The 17984-nt window shown below is 43.6% G+C and overlaps 2 protein-coding genes across 2 annotated transcripts in view; one reads left to right on the forward strand and one right to left on the reverse strand.

Annotated features, from left to right (window-relative positions):
* The window catches only part of SPSB3 (splA/ryanodine receptor domain and SOCS box containing 3), a 33130-nt gene extending 15596 nt beyond the window's left edge, over positions 1 to 17534 (reverse strand). The window contains exons 1-4 of the mRNA XM_077449174.1: positions 17419 to 17534; positions 5528 to 5671; positions 741 to 909; positions 465 to 652 (exon numbers count right to left, since the gene is read on the reverse strand). Of these exons, the coding sequence (XP_077305300.1) occupies positions 465 to 652; positions 741 to 909; positions 5528 to 5656 (486 nt within the window). The 5' untranslated portion in view covers positions 5657 to 5671; positions 17419 to 17534. The remainder of the gene's footprint in view (positions 1 to 464; positions 653 to 740; positions 910 to 5527; positions 5672 to 17418) is intronic.
* Positions 17535 to 17695: 161 nt separating this feature from the next.
* NUBP2 (NUBP iron-sulfur cluster assembly factor 2, cytosolic) overlaps positions 17696 to 17984 on the forward strand; it is a 30521-nt gene continuing 30232 nt past the window's right edge. Inside the window, exon 1 of the mRNA XM_077449175.1 lies at positions 17696 to 17840. Coding sequence (XP_077305301.1) covers positions 17825 to 17840 — 16 coding nt within the window. The 5' untranslated portion in view covers positions 17696 to 17824. The remainder of the gene's footprint in view (positions 17841 to 17984) is intronic.

Genomic DNA, 17984 nt, shown 5'->3' on the forward strand with positions numbered 1-17984 from the left:
ATTTTTTTTTTACAAAATTAGATGGTTTTGACAAGTCCTTCAGTGAAAATTTTCTTCCAATCTTCTCCCTCCAGGTATCCTCCGCCGCCGACCCGGTCTCCCATCTTTGTGCTAGCTCCGCTCTCTGCCGGTTCTTATATAGCAATGGGGCATGACCATCTGGTGACATCACCATGAGACCCCTCCCCCTGTGATCTAACGTGCGACCAGGTTGGCGGCGAAGAAGACCGGAGGGGAGGGCGAGAACTAGAGGAAAATTTGTCAAAACCATCTTTGTTTCTAAGTACAATACGCTGCGCAAACTGTTGGCGCTATATAAAACCTGTATAATAATAATAATAATAATAAAACCAAGATAAAAAGGATTCCAACAGCATTATGCATAAGCTGCCTCTTAGTTTTTTATTGTTTTATTTTGAGAAGCACTGTAAAGATATCTGCATCTTTCAATGACAGGAACATACCATGTCTGTGCCATAAACCGGGGACGTCATCTTGATCTCCCAAAAATGCTGTCCCTTGGTAAGCATCTTAGTTCCCCGAATAGCAGCTGTACCACAACTGTACTCCATGTGAAAGCTCACTTTGCGATTTTCACAGCTCAGCACCGTGGCTGTGGACTTACTCCCATCATCCCACACCCAGTCGAAGTCTGCAAGAGAACAGCAGAAGAACAGAAAACAAAGTTAGCAACAGGCAACCATTTGCTTTAAAGACCAATAGTCAGTGCTCGGTCTTACAGTCATCATCTTCTCCACACTGGCAGATCTGGTGGAAGGCGTACAGGCTGGAGCAATAAGCATCTTTCTGGTTGTCACAACTACAATAGGATTCGCCTGTCACAGGCACTGCGCTGGGAATGGAAGCCGGCAGATGTAGCAGCTCAACCTCGGAGTCGCTGTTACTGTGCTGTGAACAATGAGGAAGCGACAGAATTTTGAGTTTTAAAGTGTGAATTCCTTTAGTACATTGTTTACAAAATTAGGACATTACGACCCTGACATCATTGCCACCCTGTCACTGGAGGCAACTTGCCGCCCAAAGGATTACTAGGAGAGCAAATAATCCATTCATAGGACAGGATCACTAGTGTGACATGGGGCTTACTGACAACGGAAGCTATGCCGAGGAACAAACTTAAAGAACTTAAGTCTAAAATTAATCATTTTCTAGAGTTTCTAACAACAGAGTTGTTATTATACCCAAAAGTATATCTAAACCCAAGAACAAGAATGGTGGTTTTAAAAAAATGTTTAACTCGACAGTTGTACATAAGTGAACGTTTATATACTGTATGTTCACAATTACATTCAATGTATAAAAAAAAAATTATATGTTTTGTATACAAAATATGAATGTACTAATACAATCAGCATTGCTAAATTACGGTATACCTTGTTAATTATTGTGAAACAAAAAATGTGTCTTTTCCGAAAAACAGAACAAAATAATATTAATAAAACAAATGGAAAAAAAAAAACATTTAATGCGTCACGTCCTGCGTTACAAGCTGTGACACTTTCAGGTGTATTCACCTCTCCCCAACCTATACGCAATATCTATATACTATAATGCAGTGCAACACTCTAATTGAATACAGTGCATACATAAATAAACTTCTATAGTGAACTGTCCAACACCCAGAGCTTCTTATGTGGAAAAAATGTTGGCGTTGCCCTTCTGTCCCATATAACGTGCTGGTGATCACGAGAGGAGAAGAGTTGAGAGGAAGAGCTGACCCCAGGAGATTAGGAGAGGAGTGAGGAAGTGTTTGCTTGGATCTCTGAGTTGCTGTCAGATGAGAATGATGGGCTTTTGATTTTCTTGTGGGAGGTGAACTGGCAATTCAGCTGGTGGTGGATCACTTGTCCCAAGGAATTTGATCATTCATATTAAGAATTTTGGATAATGTTTTTCCACATAAGAAGCACTGGGTGTTGGACAGTTCACTATAGAAATCTATTTATTTCTTTAGTCTTGCACTGCACTATAGTATATAGTTTATTTTATTTTTTTATACAAAAAATGCTTAATCAAATAAAGAAATTGAACAGTTACAGTCTCTTGAATGTTTGTATTACCTACATTCTAAAATACATTGCCAATAAGATCACATAATGAGATAGTAATAACTGTAAATGCCCCATACACACGGTCAGACATTTCGACCATAAAATCCATCGGATTCTGGCCGAAACTTGTCTTGCACACGGTCGCACAAAGTTGTCAGAAAATCCGATCGGCCGGAACGAGGTGACGTACAAAATATACGACGGGACTACATAGGAGCCCAGTAGCCAATAGCTTTCGTCTCCAAATGTTTTCTGAGCACGCGTGGCAAATTGGAAAATTCTAGATCCAGCTCTTAAACCTTTTCCGTCAGAAAAAGTCTGATAGAGCCCACACACACACACAATTGGATTTTCCGACAACATAATTCGATCTTTCTTTTTCCATCTGAATTTCCGACCGTGTGTATGGGGCATAAGACTGGGGAGGTCACCCCAAAATTAACATGAGAGTAGAATCACACCATATGTACCATTTGTTTGGCAAATTTTAAAGGACAGTTCCTATTTATACACAGTGCCTTGAAAAAGTATTCATAACCCTTGAAAATTTTCCACATTTTGTCATGTTACAACCAAATTTTGGGATTTTATGTGAAAGACCAGTGATGGTGAACCTTGGCACCCCAGATGTTTTAGAACTACATTTCCCATGATACTCATGCACTTTGCACTGTAGTTAAGCATCATGGGAAATGTAGTTCCAAAACATCTGGGATGCCAAGGTTCACCTTCATTGTGATAGGCCAATACAAAGTGGCACATAATTGTGAAGTGGAGGAAACTGTAAATGGTTTTCAATTTTTTTTTACAAATATCTGAAAAGTGTGGGGTGCATTTGAATTCAGCCCCCTTTACTTTGATACCCCTAACTAAAATTTAGTGGAACCAAAGTATGGCACAACTGCAAACCTACCAAAACATGGCCATCCACCTAAAGTGACAGGCTGGGCAAGGAGAGCAATAATTGGAGAAGCAGCCAAAAGGCCCATGGTAACTCTGGAGGAGCTACAGAAATCCACAGTTTAGGTGGGGGAATCTTTCCACAGGACAATTATTAGTCGTGCACTCCCCAAAACTTGCCTTTATGGAAGAGTGGCAAGAAGAAAGCCATTGTTGCAATAAAGCCATAAGAAGTCCCGTTTGCAGTTTGTGAGAAGCCATGTGGGGGACACAGCAATCATGTGGATGAAGGTGCTCTGGTCATATGAGACCAAGTTTTAACTTTTTGGCTTAAAAACAAAATGCTATGGGTGGCAGAAAACGAATACTGCACATGACCCGGAACACACCATCCCCACCGTGAAACATGGTGGTGGCAGCATCATGTTGTGGGGATGCTTTTCTTCAACAGGGAAGCTGGTCAGAGTTGATAGGAATATGGATGGAGCCAAATACAGGGCAGTAGAAGAAAACGTTTTAGAGTCTGCAAAAAACTTGACTGGGGCACAGGTTCACCTTCCAGCAGGACAATGACCCTAAACATACAGCCAGAGCTACAATGGAATGGTTTAGATCAGGGGTCTCAAACTGGCGGCCCTCCAGCTGTTGCAGAACTACAAGTCTCATCATGCCTCTTTTTGTGGGAGTCATGCTTGTAGCTGTCAGCCTTGCAATGCCTCATGGGACTTGTAGTTCTGCAACAGCTGGAGGGCCGCAAGTTTGAGACCCCTGGTTTAGATCAAAGCATATTCAAGTGTAAGAATGGCCCAGACAAATTCCAGACCTAAATACAATTGAGAATCTGTGGCAAGACTTTAAAATTGTTGTTCACAGACACTGTATCTTTCATAAGGGATAATCTGATTATCCAATGATTTCCACTGGACTATGACCCCTGTACGTTTGCATTGTGTGAAAGAGCAATAAATGATAATGATTACAAAAGCCTGTTTCCCCCCCCCCCCCAACATCACCACAGATCAGTGACAGTTATATCAAGTTGAATTTTAAATTTTTTTTTACAAAATTAAAAAAGTTCACTTTTTGGAAAAAATAAGTGCACATATTTTTGCAGGGGGAAAAAAAATGTGCATTTATTTTTTTTCCTGCAGAAGCTTGTAAAGCATTGAACCCGTGCAAAGGCAGGAACCTGCAGAAGCTCTACAGCTTTCAGCCTATGTACGGGCTGACTATTACAAGATGCAGGGCTTACAAATGAACTACAAGAGCGCTAATCAGTACCCTCGCAGTTCACTGAGAACTACAAGCCATCAGTCACAATGGCTGGCGGTACTTGTAGTTCTCTCATTCACAGATCACTGTGAATGAATGATGTGACCATGTGGGCGGAGCCCCGCACGGGCACGTTATTTTTAGAATGTGACAGTGGGTGTGGGGGGGGGGGGGGGGGGGGGGGCGTTCAAGAGGCGGGTCTGGAGCATGTTACACATAACACCCGAATTATGGATGTACCATGTAACATGCTCTGAAAGGTGAACCTATCCTTTACAGCAGGACTAAACTATTTAACACATACTTTCTCTCAACTGCAAAAGTTCCTTCATGGGTACTGACATATTCTAAGGTCTTCTAGGTTTGGCATCTTGATTGGCTGGCGCAGGATAACATAACTCCCGTGCAGACACAAGAAAGTTAAAAAGGAGAAGTCCAGCCTGAGCTTTTTAGGCTGGGCTTCTCCTCTGGGCCACAGGAGTGCAATTTGTTTTGCATTCCTGTGACCCGCAGCATCTCTCCGCGCGGGGAGGGGAGAGAATTGAGCCATATTGCTAATTTCAGCGAATCAATAAAAGACATAAGAAGTCTCTTCTGCAATAAAAACTTCCTGCTTGCAATTTTCTGGACAAAGTTCTGCTTTATGGTCTACAGTCACTTTAACAATGGCTGCATGGCAGGCTGAGGGGTTGTTACCTAAGGGACCGTTCCTTGGGCGGAACTAGAAAGTTCTAGTTATATTATCACATGTTAACATGTAATGCCTAGTCCCCTCTTGAAGGTGGCATAATGACCCAATGGTCTAAAGAGAGAAGCTGTGTCAGTCGGTGAATATAAGAGAAATTTTGTTCTTTTAGAATAGATCAAAAGGGAAAAACTTCTGTTTGTAAATTAGGGCAGTTTAACCACTTAAAGACCAAGCCTTTTTCTGACATTTGTTGCTTACAAGTTAAAATCAGTATTTTCTGCAAGAAAATTACTTGGGACCCTCCCAAACATTTTTTTTTTTTTTTTTTTTTTTAGCAGAGACCCTAGAGAATAAAATGGCAGTTGTTGCAATATTTGTCACACTGTATTTGCACAACAATCTTTTAGACACAATTTTTTGTTAAAAAAAATACTTCCATGAATAAAAAAAAAAACTAAACAGTAAAGTTAGCCCAATTTTTTAGTATAATGTGAAAGATGATGTTACGCCACGAGAATCGTGAACTTTATTCTAAGCAAAAAAAAAAAAAATTCTAATTTTTGCCAGAATCGTGCAGCTCTAATACAATCCATACCTGTCCATCAGAGTCATAGCCCCGAGTCTCTTCTCCAGCTGGCAGGACTGGGGCTCGAGTTTCCTGGTCTCTGCGGACTCCGCTCAGGACAAATCGCCAGGCACGGCTGTTGCGTGGGCGACGTGCCATGCTGCACAGTAAATGCTGCAAAATTCCAAACAAAAAAGTCATTAGATGGCCCACAGTCTTGCTAAATTTTGTTAAATGCAAGCACCTTACTTCAATGAAACATTCAACAGCAAGCTTCACGCCATCAAGCTGGCCGTAGAAATGCCTCCCCTCATATTCCATTATCCGATTTTACTACCTTCACTCTTCTTTCCTCTAATTCCCCTCTACCCTACCCTGATCTTTGTAAATAAAGCTACCTTATTGTGCCCCTGCAATCAGAGGGTGAAGATAGTTCTTTATGTTTAAATAAAAAGTCGTTTTTGTGTCCATTGTCAAAAAAAAGTCTGTAAATAAATTTGTGATCATAAGTTTTAATACCCAGACAGAATTTATATGATTTCTAGGCCATTTTTCAAAAACTATGAATGATAAACACAAAAAAGGTTTCCTTCACTCGTGGTCAGTGTTTGGCTGAAGCCTTTTATTATTAATCAACTGTGTTTAAATCATAATGGACAACAGAAACTACCCAAATGACCCTGATCAAAAGTTTACATACCGTATATACTCGAGTATAAGCCGAGATTTTCAGCCTCTTTTTTGAGGCTGAAAGTGCCCCCCTCGGCTTATACTCGAGTCATCGCTGTCTGCCTGCTCGATCAGCGTGTCGAGCAGACAGACAGCGGCCATTCTATAATTCAAAAGCCGCGCCTCCGGCTCCGCCTTCGCCTGTGATAGGCGGAACACTGAATTTCCCAGCAGCCTGTGTTCCGCCTATCACGGACATCGTCTCATCCTCGTACTACGGACGAGGATGAGACGATGTCCGTGATAGGCGGAACACAGGCTGCTGGGAAATTCAGTGTTCCGCCTATCACAGGCAAAGGCGGAGGCGCGGCTTTTGAATTTTACAATGGCCGCCGAGGCGCCGACGAAGAGCGGCGATCCTGGCAAGGCACGGGACGGAGGCAAGGCACGGCACGGGACGGGACGGAGGCAAGGCACGGGACGGAGGCAAGGCACGGGACGGAGGCAAGGCACGGCACGGGACGGAGGCAAGGAGGCAAGGCACGGGACGGAGGCAAGGAGGCAAGGCACGGGACGGAGGCAAGGAGGCAAGGCACGGGACGGAGGCTCGGGACACAGGCTCGGGACACAGGTAGGCTGGACACACACACACACACACACACACACACACACGGACACACACACAGGGATGGATGGATGGAGACACACACACACAGGGATGGATGGATACACACACACACAGGGATGGATGGATGGATGGAGACACACACACACAGGGATGGATGGATGGATGGACACACACACACACAGGGATGGATGGATGGATGGACACACACACACACAGGGATGGATGGATGGATGGACACACACACACACAGGGATGGATGGATGGATGGACACACACACACACAGGGATGGATGGACGGACACACAGGGATGGACGGACACACAGGGATGGACGGACACACACACAGGGATGGACAGGCATGTCTCACCCTCGGCTTATACACGAGTCAATAAGTTTGCCAGTTTTTTTGGGGGTAAATTGGGGGCCTCGGCTTATATTCGGGTCGGCCTATACTCGAGTATATACGGTACCCTGGTGATTTTGGCCTGATAACATGCACACAAGTTGACACAAATGGGTTTGAATGGCTATTAAAAAGGTAACCATCCTCAGCTGTTATCTGCTTGTAATTAGTGTGTGTATGAGTGCTACGACCGCGTGTATGACTACCGCGACTTGTCAGGCGACTTAGCCGCCTGAAAAGTCGCGCTCCGTTCTGTACTACGGAACCGTTCTAAGTCGGAGTGACTCAAGTCGCTCCGACTTAGAAAAAGGTTCCTGAACTATTTTTGGGGCGACTTCAGGCGACTTGCATTGACTTCTATACAGTAGTCGTTTTGCAAGTCGCTGCTGAAGTCGTGTGCAGGTCGCGTCTGTGAGTCGCGCTGCAAGTCGTGTCATCCCTGTGCGAACCGGCACTAAAAGGTCAATGAGTTTCTGGACTCCTAACAGACCCTTGCATGTTTCATCCAGTGCTGCACTGATGTTTCTGGATTCTAAGTCATTGGGAAAGCAAACGAATTGTCAAAGGATCTGTGTGATAAGGTAGTTAAACTGTATAAAATGGGAAAGGGATATAAAAAGATATCCAAGGAATTGTGAATGACAATCAGCAGTGTTCAAACTCTAATCAAGAAGTGGAAAATGAAGGGTTCTGTTGAAACCAAACCACGGTCAGGTAGACCAACTAAAATTTCAGCCACAGCTGCCAGAAAAATTGTTCGGGATGCAAAGAAAAACCCACAAATAACTTCAGGGGAAATACAGGACTCTCTGAAAAACGTGGTGTGGCTGTTTCAAGATGTACAAAAAGGAGGCACTCGAAGAGAGATGGGCTACATGGTCAAATCGTCAGAAGAAAGCCATTACTATGCAAATCCCACATTACAATACGCCAAAAAGCACAGAGACAAGCCTCAAACCTTCTAGCACAAAGTCATTTGGAAACCAAAGTGGAGCTTTTTGGCCACAACCATAAATGCTACATTTGGAGAGGAGTCAACAAGGCCTATGATGAAAGGTATGGAGGTGGATCGCTGATGTTTTGGGGATGTGAGAGCAACAGAAGGCACAGGAAACTTGCCTTTGTCGACCACGTTTGATGGCAAGATGAATGCAGTATGTTATCAAAAAATACTGGAGGAATATTGGCATTCATCAGCCAGGAAGCTGTGCATGGGACGTACTTTGACATTCTAACATGACAATGATCCAAAACAGAAGGCCAAGTCGACCTGTCATTGGCTACAGCAGAATAAAGTGAAGGTTCTGGAGTGGCCGTCTCAGTCTCCTGACCTTAATATCGAGCCACTCTGGGGAGATCTCAAAACATGCAGTTCATGCAAGACAACCCAAGAATTTACAGGAAATAGAGGCTTTTTGCCAAGAGAAATGGGCAGCTTTACCATCTGAGAAGATAAAGAGTCTCATCCACAAATACCACAAAATACTTCAAGCTGTCATTGATGTTTTTTTTTTTTTTTTTTTAACAAAAGAAGCTGTCGATGTTTTTTTTTTTTTTTTTTAACAAAAGAAGCTGTCATTGATGTTAAAGGGGACAATGCACTGTATTAAGAACTGGGGTACGTAAACTTTTGACCAGAGTCATTTGAGTAGTTTCTGTTGTCATTATGGTTTAAAAAGAGTAAACACATTTGATTGATAATAAATGGCTTCAGCCAAACACTAACCATGAGTGAAAGAAAGGTTTTTAAGTTATCATTCATATCCTCTGAAAAATGGCCAAGAGTTCATAAATTATGCCAGGGCATGTAAACTTATGGGCAAACTGTAGTTCTATGTGAACTTCTCAGTCGCATTACTACAATAGCTGTTTGTAGATATAACTATGCTGGACTTTAGCTTACTGTAACAGACTTGATTTCTATCATTATGTATGGATATTTGGTTTCCTCTTGTAAAATAAAAAAATAGTGAAGGCCGGTGAGAAAATTACTGAACAAACTTGTGCACTGTAATTTGACTCCCTGTATCATCTAACATACCTGTCTGATCCAGCCTAGCTGTCCTCCCCCCTGTAAACTGACCAACGGTTTATCAGGGCTGCTGAGCCCCAACACCGTAGTCTCAGCCTCCATCATCCACTGCTCTCCTCTCCCCCTCACCTGTCAGCTTATGTCAGTGCCCATCCCCCCCACCCCTAGTGCTGCTAAAGTAACTTTGTAATTTTCAGGCAATGCCCAGTGTTTGATAATGCTATGTGCCCGGTGTGTGCTTTATTAAAAGAATGCCATTCTATACCTTATTTCAGAGTGCTCACGTGATCACTCGCCGCTCTCCTCCTCGCCTCCCAATGAACGACAGTGGGGGATTCTCAGCCCCTCCTGCTGTAGCTGTCAGATTGGAAAAGGGAGGGGTGGGCAGCCACGTGAGCGCCACTCATAAATAAGTACTCAAACTGCATTTTTTTTTAATAAAGCATACACACTGGGCACACAGCATTATCGAACACTAGGGATTGCCTGAAAATTACAAAGAGGGTTAACAACCCCTTTAGCTATAGGCAAATAAAATAGAAAGAAAAAAGTCCTCCAGCAGGCACTTAAAATAAACAGAAAAAAACATTTTGAGTGAGGGGTCTCCGGGGAAGCTCGAGCGGACCGGAGGAGGTAAACCTGGTGTTGGACTTTAAAGTGCTTGTAAAAGTTTAGGGTTTTATGCAATTATAGTAATTATAGTAAAATGCATTAAGGTAAAAAATAAACCTCTGTGTTGCATGTGTCCCCCCCAACCCCCCCTTTTACTAACCTGAGCCCGATCCAGCGTTGTGTAGGGGAGCCGCTGCTCTCCCAGCTCTGTCCCTCCCCACTGCACAGATTGACCTCAGCGGGTGTCAAGCAAATTCTGTGACAAGCAAGTGGGGGGCAGGGCCGAGCCGCCCTGTCTTTTTCGAAGGGCGCAGACAAGGCTGCTGTAGAGCAAGCCCATACAAGTGCCCCCATGGAAAGCGGCTTTCTATGGGGGCACTCACAAAACAGGAGGATCTGGGCAGCTCTGTGCAATACCATTGCACGGAGCAGGTAAGTAGAACAAGCTTGGTATTTTAAAAGGAAAAACACCCAAAGGTTTAATGTTACTTTAAAACTGAAATCTGGAAAAAAAAAAAAAAAAATCTACAGCTACCTTTACAGTGGGGTTCTCCCATTACTGAAAGGTAAAAACTAGAGATGCACCAAAATTTCAGCCGCCAAAATATTTCAGCTAAAAAGGTGCCAATGATGGCACTGAAAATGCACCGTGATTATACCACGAATTCTCTGCGATTTCACCGCAATTCCACCGATTTTACCATGATTTGCTTATGGTGTGTTTTTCATAGGTCATGTGACTCAAAAAATGCATCAAAAACATAAAATGGGTGTGTTAATGATGCATCCTTGCTGCGTTTTCAATGCATTTGAACTAGGTGTATTTTTTTTTTTTTTAACTGAACTAAAATTTACCAAGCTGGATTTTTAACACCACAATGGAAGCCCAACGGACCAGCGTGCAGACATACATAGAATTTAAAGGGTTACATTTTTCCCGTGCTAAAAAGGTGCCAATAATGGCCGACAAACTCATATTCATTTAAATTAATGATATTAATTAAAAAGTTGAATATAATACAATTCTATATAAAAATCTGAATATTTTTTTAAAAACTGTAATTTTTGGTTTTCGGCCAAGTACATCCTGCATATTTGGTACCACAATTTTCAGGGCACCTCTAGTAAAAACGCTGAAATCTGTCTAGGATACCATTTAAAATGTTCTTTTAGATACCCTATCGCTTGCTCCCCTGGCAGCTGGCACTTTTCTCCAAAGTTCTGGACCGCTGACCAGGCACTGCATGCAAATACACTAGAGTGCAACTCATTGAGCACCAAAGAGAAGCAGCTTTAAGGCACCAATCACGGAGTGAGGGATAAGATACAGTAAACCTGCTTTTTAATAGCAACCTAGAAAACAAGAATTTTACTTTTGCAGGGGAAGCCCCACTGCAAGGCCAACTTTAGATGTTGCCCAGAGCTTAGCTTTAAATCCCAACACTAGACTCTTCGCCTCCTGACCGCCCAGGTTCCCCTGAAGTTCAGTTTTTGTTTTAATGTGTAACCTTCTCATACAAAAAAGAACCACCGACAAAATAATTATAGAGATTTGATGCAGTTTGAAAGTAAACCAGTTAACTAGGCCAATTAAAGGAGAAGTCCAGCCTGAGATTTTTAGGCTGGGCTTCTCCTCCAGGTCACAGGAGTGCCATGCGATTGGCACTCCTGTGACCCTTTTTAGTGGAGAGCAGTCTGAAGTCTGCCCTCTGCTGATGTCACTGCAATCAGTTGAGGCACCGCGTCATCCCGACTTCCCAAGTCTGGATCTGCCAGCTGCCTTGATTGATGGCAGTCTCAGCGAGCCGCTGAGATGGCCACTCCCCACGCCTCCACAGCTCAACGATCCAATGAGTGTGGAGAAGCAGAGAGGAGAGACGCCGAGTATGAAACTAAAATGTAAAAAAAAGCCATAAAACACACATATACAGAAGTGACCCAGATGCTTTGCTAAGGTCTACTAAACTGTAGTGTCCCTGCTCCAAGTACAGACAGACAACACAAGAGAGGACATGCATGCATTCTGATCTAAATATAACTGTATTAAAAACGTGCTGATACAGAAAAGCAGATTCCTGTATTAGTTTAGGAAAATAAGTCAAACAGAATAGTTTTCTGTTTTAAACTTTCAGGAAAAGTTACTTTAGAACCTCTTTCATACTAAAGCAGTTTTCAGGCATTTTAGTGCTAGAAATAGCACCTGAAAACTGCCTCCCATTTAGTAGTGAGTGCTTTCACAGCGGGGTGGTGTGCTTGTGGGACGTTAGGAAAAGTCCTGCAAGCAGCATCTTTGGGGTGGGTTGCGACCGCTGTAATTAGCGCTCCCAAACCGCCCCTGCCCATTGCACTGAACAGGCAGCGATTCCAAAGCACTTTGAAAGCGCCGCAACACGGGACTTTTTACATTTTTTGGGCTGAAAAATCGCAGCTAAAACAGCACAAAAGCGTTGCAAAAGTGAGCAGCGCTTTAGCACTAACCGCCGGCGCTGTCAGTGACAAAGGGGTCTAAAACTTTTGAAGTTTTTCTTCATGTTCCATTATGTCAGCGTACAAAACAAACCGCCCGGTTGTTTACACTTTCTAAAATTACAACCATGAAATAATCTAGTGTCCGAGAGTTTCAATTTACATCACCATCTTGTGGCCAAGATTGTAACTGCAGCACAATTCTTAAAGGAGAAGTCCAGCCAAAGCTGGACTTCTATGGAATTTGTTTTGCACTCCTGTGACCCATTTTCAGCAGAGAGTAGACTGAAGTCATGGGTATCAGTCCAGGCACCGCGTCTATAAAGTCTGGATCCACCAGGTGCCTGGATGGACACCTGTCTCTGCCTCCTAGCAAGCTGCTGAGAGTCTGAGATGACCCGCTTCGCCCTCTCCACAGCTCAGCACTCCAATGAGCATGGAGAGAGAAGAGCAGAGAGGTGTAACTGGGGGGGTAAGGTGTTTATTTACTAAAGGCAAATCCACTGTGCACTACAAGTGCACTGAGAGAGAGAGAGAGAGCAAGGTACAAAGAGCGAGAGAGGAGCCAGGAGTGCAGGCAGGGGACCCTATTAGAGGAGGATCTTGGCTGCTCTGTGCAAGACCATTGCACGGAGCAGGTAAGTAGAACAAGCTTGTTATTTTAAAAGGAAAAACACCCAAAGGTTTAATGTTACTTTAAAACTGAAATCTGGAAAAACCTAAAGCTACCTTTACAGTGGGGTTCTGCCATTAATGAAAGGTAAAAACTAGAGATGCACCAAAATTTCAGCCGCCGAAACATTTCAGCTAAAAATATGCCAATGATGGCACTGAAAATGGACCGTGATTTTACCACGAATTCCCTGCAATTTCAGTGCAATTTTACCATGACTGGCTTACCGGCGTGTTTTTCATAGGTCATGTGACTCAAAACCTCCATCAAAAGCATAACACGGGCGTTTTAATGATGCGTTCTTGCTGCATTTTGAACTAGGTGCGTTTTTTTTGTTTTTTTGTTTTTTTTAACTGAACTAAAAATTTACCCAGCTGGATTTTTAACACCACAATGGAAGCCCAACAGACCAGTGTGTAGAATTTAAAGGGATACAGTTTTCTTGTGCTAAAGGTGCCAATAATGGCCGACAAACTCATATTCATTTAAAAATTGATGATCTTAATTAAAAAGTTGAATATATATATAAAAAATTTGAATATTTAAAAAAAAAAAAACTGTAATTTTCAATTTTTGGCCAAGTGCATCCTGCACTACAAGTGTGCTGAGAGAGCTACAAAGGATGAGCATGAGAATGAGCGAGAGAGCTACAAAAAACGAGCACGAGAATGAGCGAGAGAGCTACAAAAAGCGAGCACGAGAATGAGCGAGAGAGCTACAAAAAGCGAGCACGAGAATGAGCGAGAGAGCTACAAAAAGCGAGCACGAGAATGAGCGAGAGAGCTACAAAAAGCGAGCACGAGAATGAGCGAGAGAGCTACAAAAAGCGAGCACGAGAATGAGCGAGAGAGCTACAAAAAGCGAGCACGAGAATGAGCGAGAGAGCTACAAAAAGCGAGCACGAGAATGAGCGAGAGAGCTACAAAAAGCGAGCACGAGAATGAGCGAGAGAGCTACAAAAAGCGAGCACGAGAATGAGCGAGAGAGCTACAAAAAACGAGCACGAGAATGAGCGAGAGAGCTACAAAAAACGAGCACGAGAATGAGCGAGAGAGCTACAAAGAACGAACGAGCGAGAGAGAGAGTGCGCGAGAACGAGAGAGAGAATGCGAATTAGAGAGAGAGAGAGAACACGTGCGAGAGCGTGAGAATGTGAATGCGTGTGAATAAGCGTGAAATTGAGAGAGGGCCTGCGAGAACTAGAGAGAAAGTGCAAGAACGAGAGAGCAAGCACGAGGGCGAGCGAGAGAGGGAGGGAGCGAGCGTGAGAAACGAAAGCGCGAGAAACGAGAGTAGAAAGTAAAGAAAAGTTAAGGACAAAAAAAATGAATTTATAATGTTTTTTTTATATCTATACAAAAATGTTAAAATGTTTTTCTTTTCATTTCTATTTTAAACTGAATGGGTTGTTTTACGAAAGGGGGTCGTTAACAAGTAATTGCTATTTTAAAAAACAAACAGTTTACAAAGAGGGTTATGTACACTCAATGGTTCAAAGCGTGATGACTCTTACCCTATTGTTCTGTTATCTCTTAACTATAATGGATTTGTTTGCTTATCCCTTGTTCTTGTTGTAACACTTTTGCATTGTGCTATTAGCTGTATACTTAAAAAAAATAAAAAAATCCTTTGTAAAATTAAATAGCAAACAAATTTATACCATCTTCTCTGTGCAATGGAACTCCTATTCTTCTTGATGTGCCACCATAGGAAACCCCTTCCTATTAAGGCACACCTGTGGGCATGATCCCAAGCTGTGCTGCCTGAGTCCATAGACAGATAGCGTGGCTTGGCCCCGCTCCCATCACAGCAATTAGCTGACAGCAGCAAAAGCCAATGGTTGCTGCTGCCTGAGCAAAGCATGCTACAGACGGGCACAGTGCTGGATCAAGAGAGGGCTCACATAAGTATTTGTGGGGGGGGGGGGGGGGGGGGGGGGTGAGAGGGCATACTGCTACCTAAGCAATTCTTACCTTAATGCAAGGAATGCATTAAGGCAAAAAACAAAACAAAAAAAAACAAAAAACATTTGGGCTTTATAACCACTTTAAAGGAGACCTTTCTGAAAAGATTATAAAAGTACATATTTTTTGCATATTTCTTATTTCTTTTAGAGAAGCCTGCAGAGCATTGCACCCACAGTCATCAACGCCCTCACAGTCCATTTAGAACTACAAGCTGTCTGCCACAATGGAAGACTGGACTTGTGGTTTCTTCCTTCACAGATTAATGTGAATGAATGAATGAATGATGTGGCCGTGTAGGCAGAGCCCCTCATAGCTGTGCTGATTTTAAAATGTGAGAGTGGGGAGAAGAACCCCCCACCTGCTGTCACGGGAGGATTAGGAGATGGGGGTCTGCGTGAACATATTACACCCTAAATATGGATGTACAAAGTACAATGTAACATGTTTAACCACTTGTCGACCAACCTACAGCGGTTTTACTGCTGCAGGGTGGCCATGCTGTCCAGGATTACACACACACACACACACACACACACACAAATATTAGAGCTGCACAATTCTGGCCAAAATGAGAATCTCGATATTGTTTTGCTTAGAATAAAGATCGCGATTCTCGTGGCGTAACATCTTTCACATTATACAAAAAAATTGAGCTAACTTTACGTTTTTTTTTTTCACTGGTCCTCAAAAGTGTCAGTTAGTGTCCGTTTTGTCCAAAGCAGTAATGCAGTCCCGTGCTATGTTGCTGACTGCCGCTTTTGCTAATAAATAAATGAATTAAAATTCCATTAATATATCCCATAGTTTGCTGACGCTATAACTTTTGCGCAAACCAATCAATATATGTTTACTGGAATTTTTTATTTATTTTTTTTAACCAAAAAGATGTAGCAGAATACATATTGATCTAAACTGATTTGATTTTTTACATTTTTTTTATTTGATGTTTTATAGCAGAAAGTCAAAAATAGTTTTTTTTTTGTTTTGTTTTTTTGTTTTGGTCTATAGGGCAAAAAATAAAAACCGCGGAGATGTTCAAATACTACCAAAAGAAAGCTTTATTTGTGGGGGAAGACAAAAATTGTATTTGGGCACATCGTCGCACGACCACGCAATTGTCAGTTAAAGTAACACAGCTGTACTGCAAAAAATGGCCTGGTCATAAAGGGGAGGGAAAATCTTGCGAAGCTGAAGTGGTTAAAAGGTGAAGGTATCCTTTATAAACCCAGTCGTCTCACATATGCGTCCACAGGATACCTCCAATCTGTGTTGGCAGTGCGCTCCTGAGTAAGGATGGGCTCAGGCATGTTCGAACCCCCACATGCCCGTCAGGAAGCTGGCACTGCGCAGCGCTAATCACAGGCAGTTCATTGGTCCGCAGCTGCAGAGATCAGGAAATGTCTCACTGCCTGTAATTAGCGCTGCGCAGCGTCAGCTTCCTGGCAGCACATGGGGGTTGCGGACACACCGGAGCCCATCCTTACTCCTGAGCAGTCGCAGACAACAACCGATATGCCGCGTACACACGGTCGGATTTTCCAACAGAAAAATGTTCGATGGGAGCTTTTTGTAAGAAATTCTGACCGTGTGTAGGCTCCATCGGACATTTTCCATTGGAATTCCCGACACACAAAATTTGAGATCTGGATCTCAAATTTTCCGACAACAAAATTGTCGGAAATTCCGATTGTGTGTACACAATTCCGACGCACAAAGTTCTACGAATGCTCGGAATCAAGCAGAAGAGCCGCACTGGCTATTGAACGTCAAATTTTCTCGGCTCATCGTACGTCACCGCGTTTGGAACATTGTGTGACCGTGTGTATGCAAGACAAGTTTGAGCCAACGTCTGTCGGAAAAAATCCCATGGATTTTGTTGTTGGAATGTCGGATCAGTGTGTATGCGGCAATAGTTTAGTAGTCTCTCTAGTTTACAATTAGGACCTTACGATCACATGACTGTTGTAACAGCCAATCACAGCAGTTACATGAGCGGGAGGCCCACCTTCTGGTGTCAAGACCCTCTTGAAGGGCCACTGGAGGGGGAAGGGGCAGCAACTATGATCATGATAATAATCAGTGGCATCGTTAGGGGGTGGCTTTTGGGGCTATAGCCCCAAAACTGGGGCCCATCTCCCCAAGTCTCTGCAGGGGTCCGGGAGGGCTCTCTGTGGACATACACACAAATACGTATATTACCTAGCAATGCCCCTAATAATAAACAACAACATGTGATCATATATTTTATACAATGAAAAGAAAAATAATGAGAGAGAGAGAGGAGAGAGGAGAGATTCCAGCAATGACAACAAACCTCTCCCTGGGTCTCCTCTCCCCCCCGGGTCTGCTCTCTCCCAGGACCCCAGCTATAACCTGTGGCCCCTCTACTCTCCAGCACCTCCCCCCCCCAACAATTCTCTGCCCTCCACACAGCCCCCCACACCTCCTTCCCTCCCCCAGCCTGCACTTACCTCCTCGCCACAGACGTCAACAATAACCCCTGAACTCCCTCTGCCCCTCCGACGAGCAGCGGTAACCCCTCCCCACGCCTCAATTGGCTAAGGCGCCGCGTCATTCAACTAACACCGCGCCGCTATTGGCTAGGCCAGCTGCCTCTCCGTGCGATAAGGCGGGTCCGTGAGCAACCTTGCTCGCGCCGATTGGTCGTCCACAGCCAGTCCCTTTTACAGCAAGGTCACGCCTTTCTCGTTGCGTTTACAGTATTTGCTTTCATTGCTGGCAAGTGATTGGCTGCGGGGGATTCTCTCACGTGTTCTTCCGGCAGCGAGTTGTTAGTTCAGCCAATAGGAGCAAGGAGTTGCTTTATGCTTGCTGCTGGTTGGCTGGTTTTGTTAGCTGCGGAAGTAATTGTACAACATGGCCAGTGAAGGTGGTGAGTGTTCTCTGGTAGTAATAAGAAGATGTAGTGCCGGCTGTGTAGAAGGACAAGTGCCAGCATGGCGCAGGGGGCTGCCTAGGCTTCAGTGCTGCCATATGAGAGTTTGGGAAGAGGCCCTTAGCCTTGTGACTGGAGGAG

This window comes from Lithobates pipiens, unplaced genomic scaffold, assembly GCF_037356315.1.
Source record: "Lithobates pipiens isolate NorthernLeopardFrog02 unplaced genomic scaffold, aLitPip1_a1.2 Scaffold_22, whole genome shotgun sequence".
In the NCBI taxonomy this organism is placed as follows: domain Eukaryota; kingdom Metazoa; phylum Chordata; class Amphibia; order Anura; family Ranidae; genus Lithobates; species Lithobates pipiens.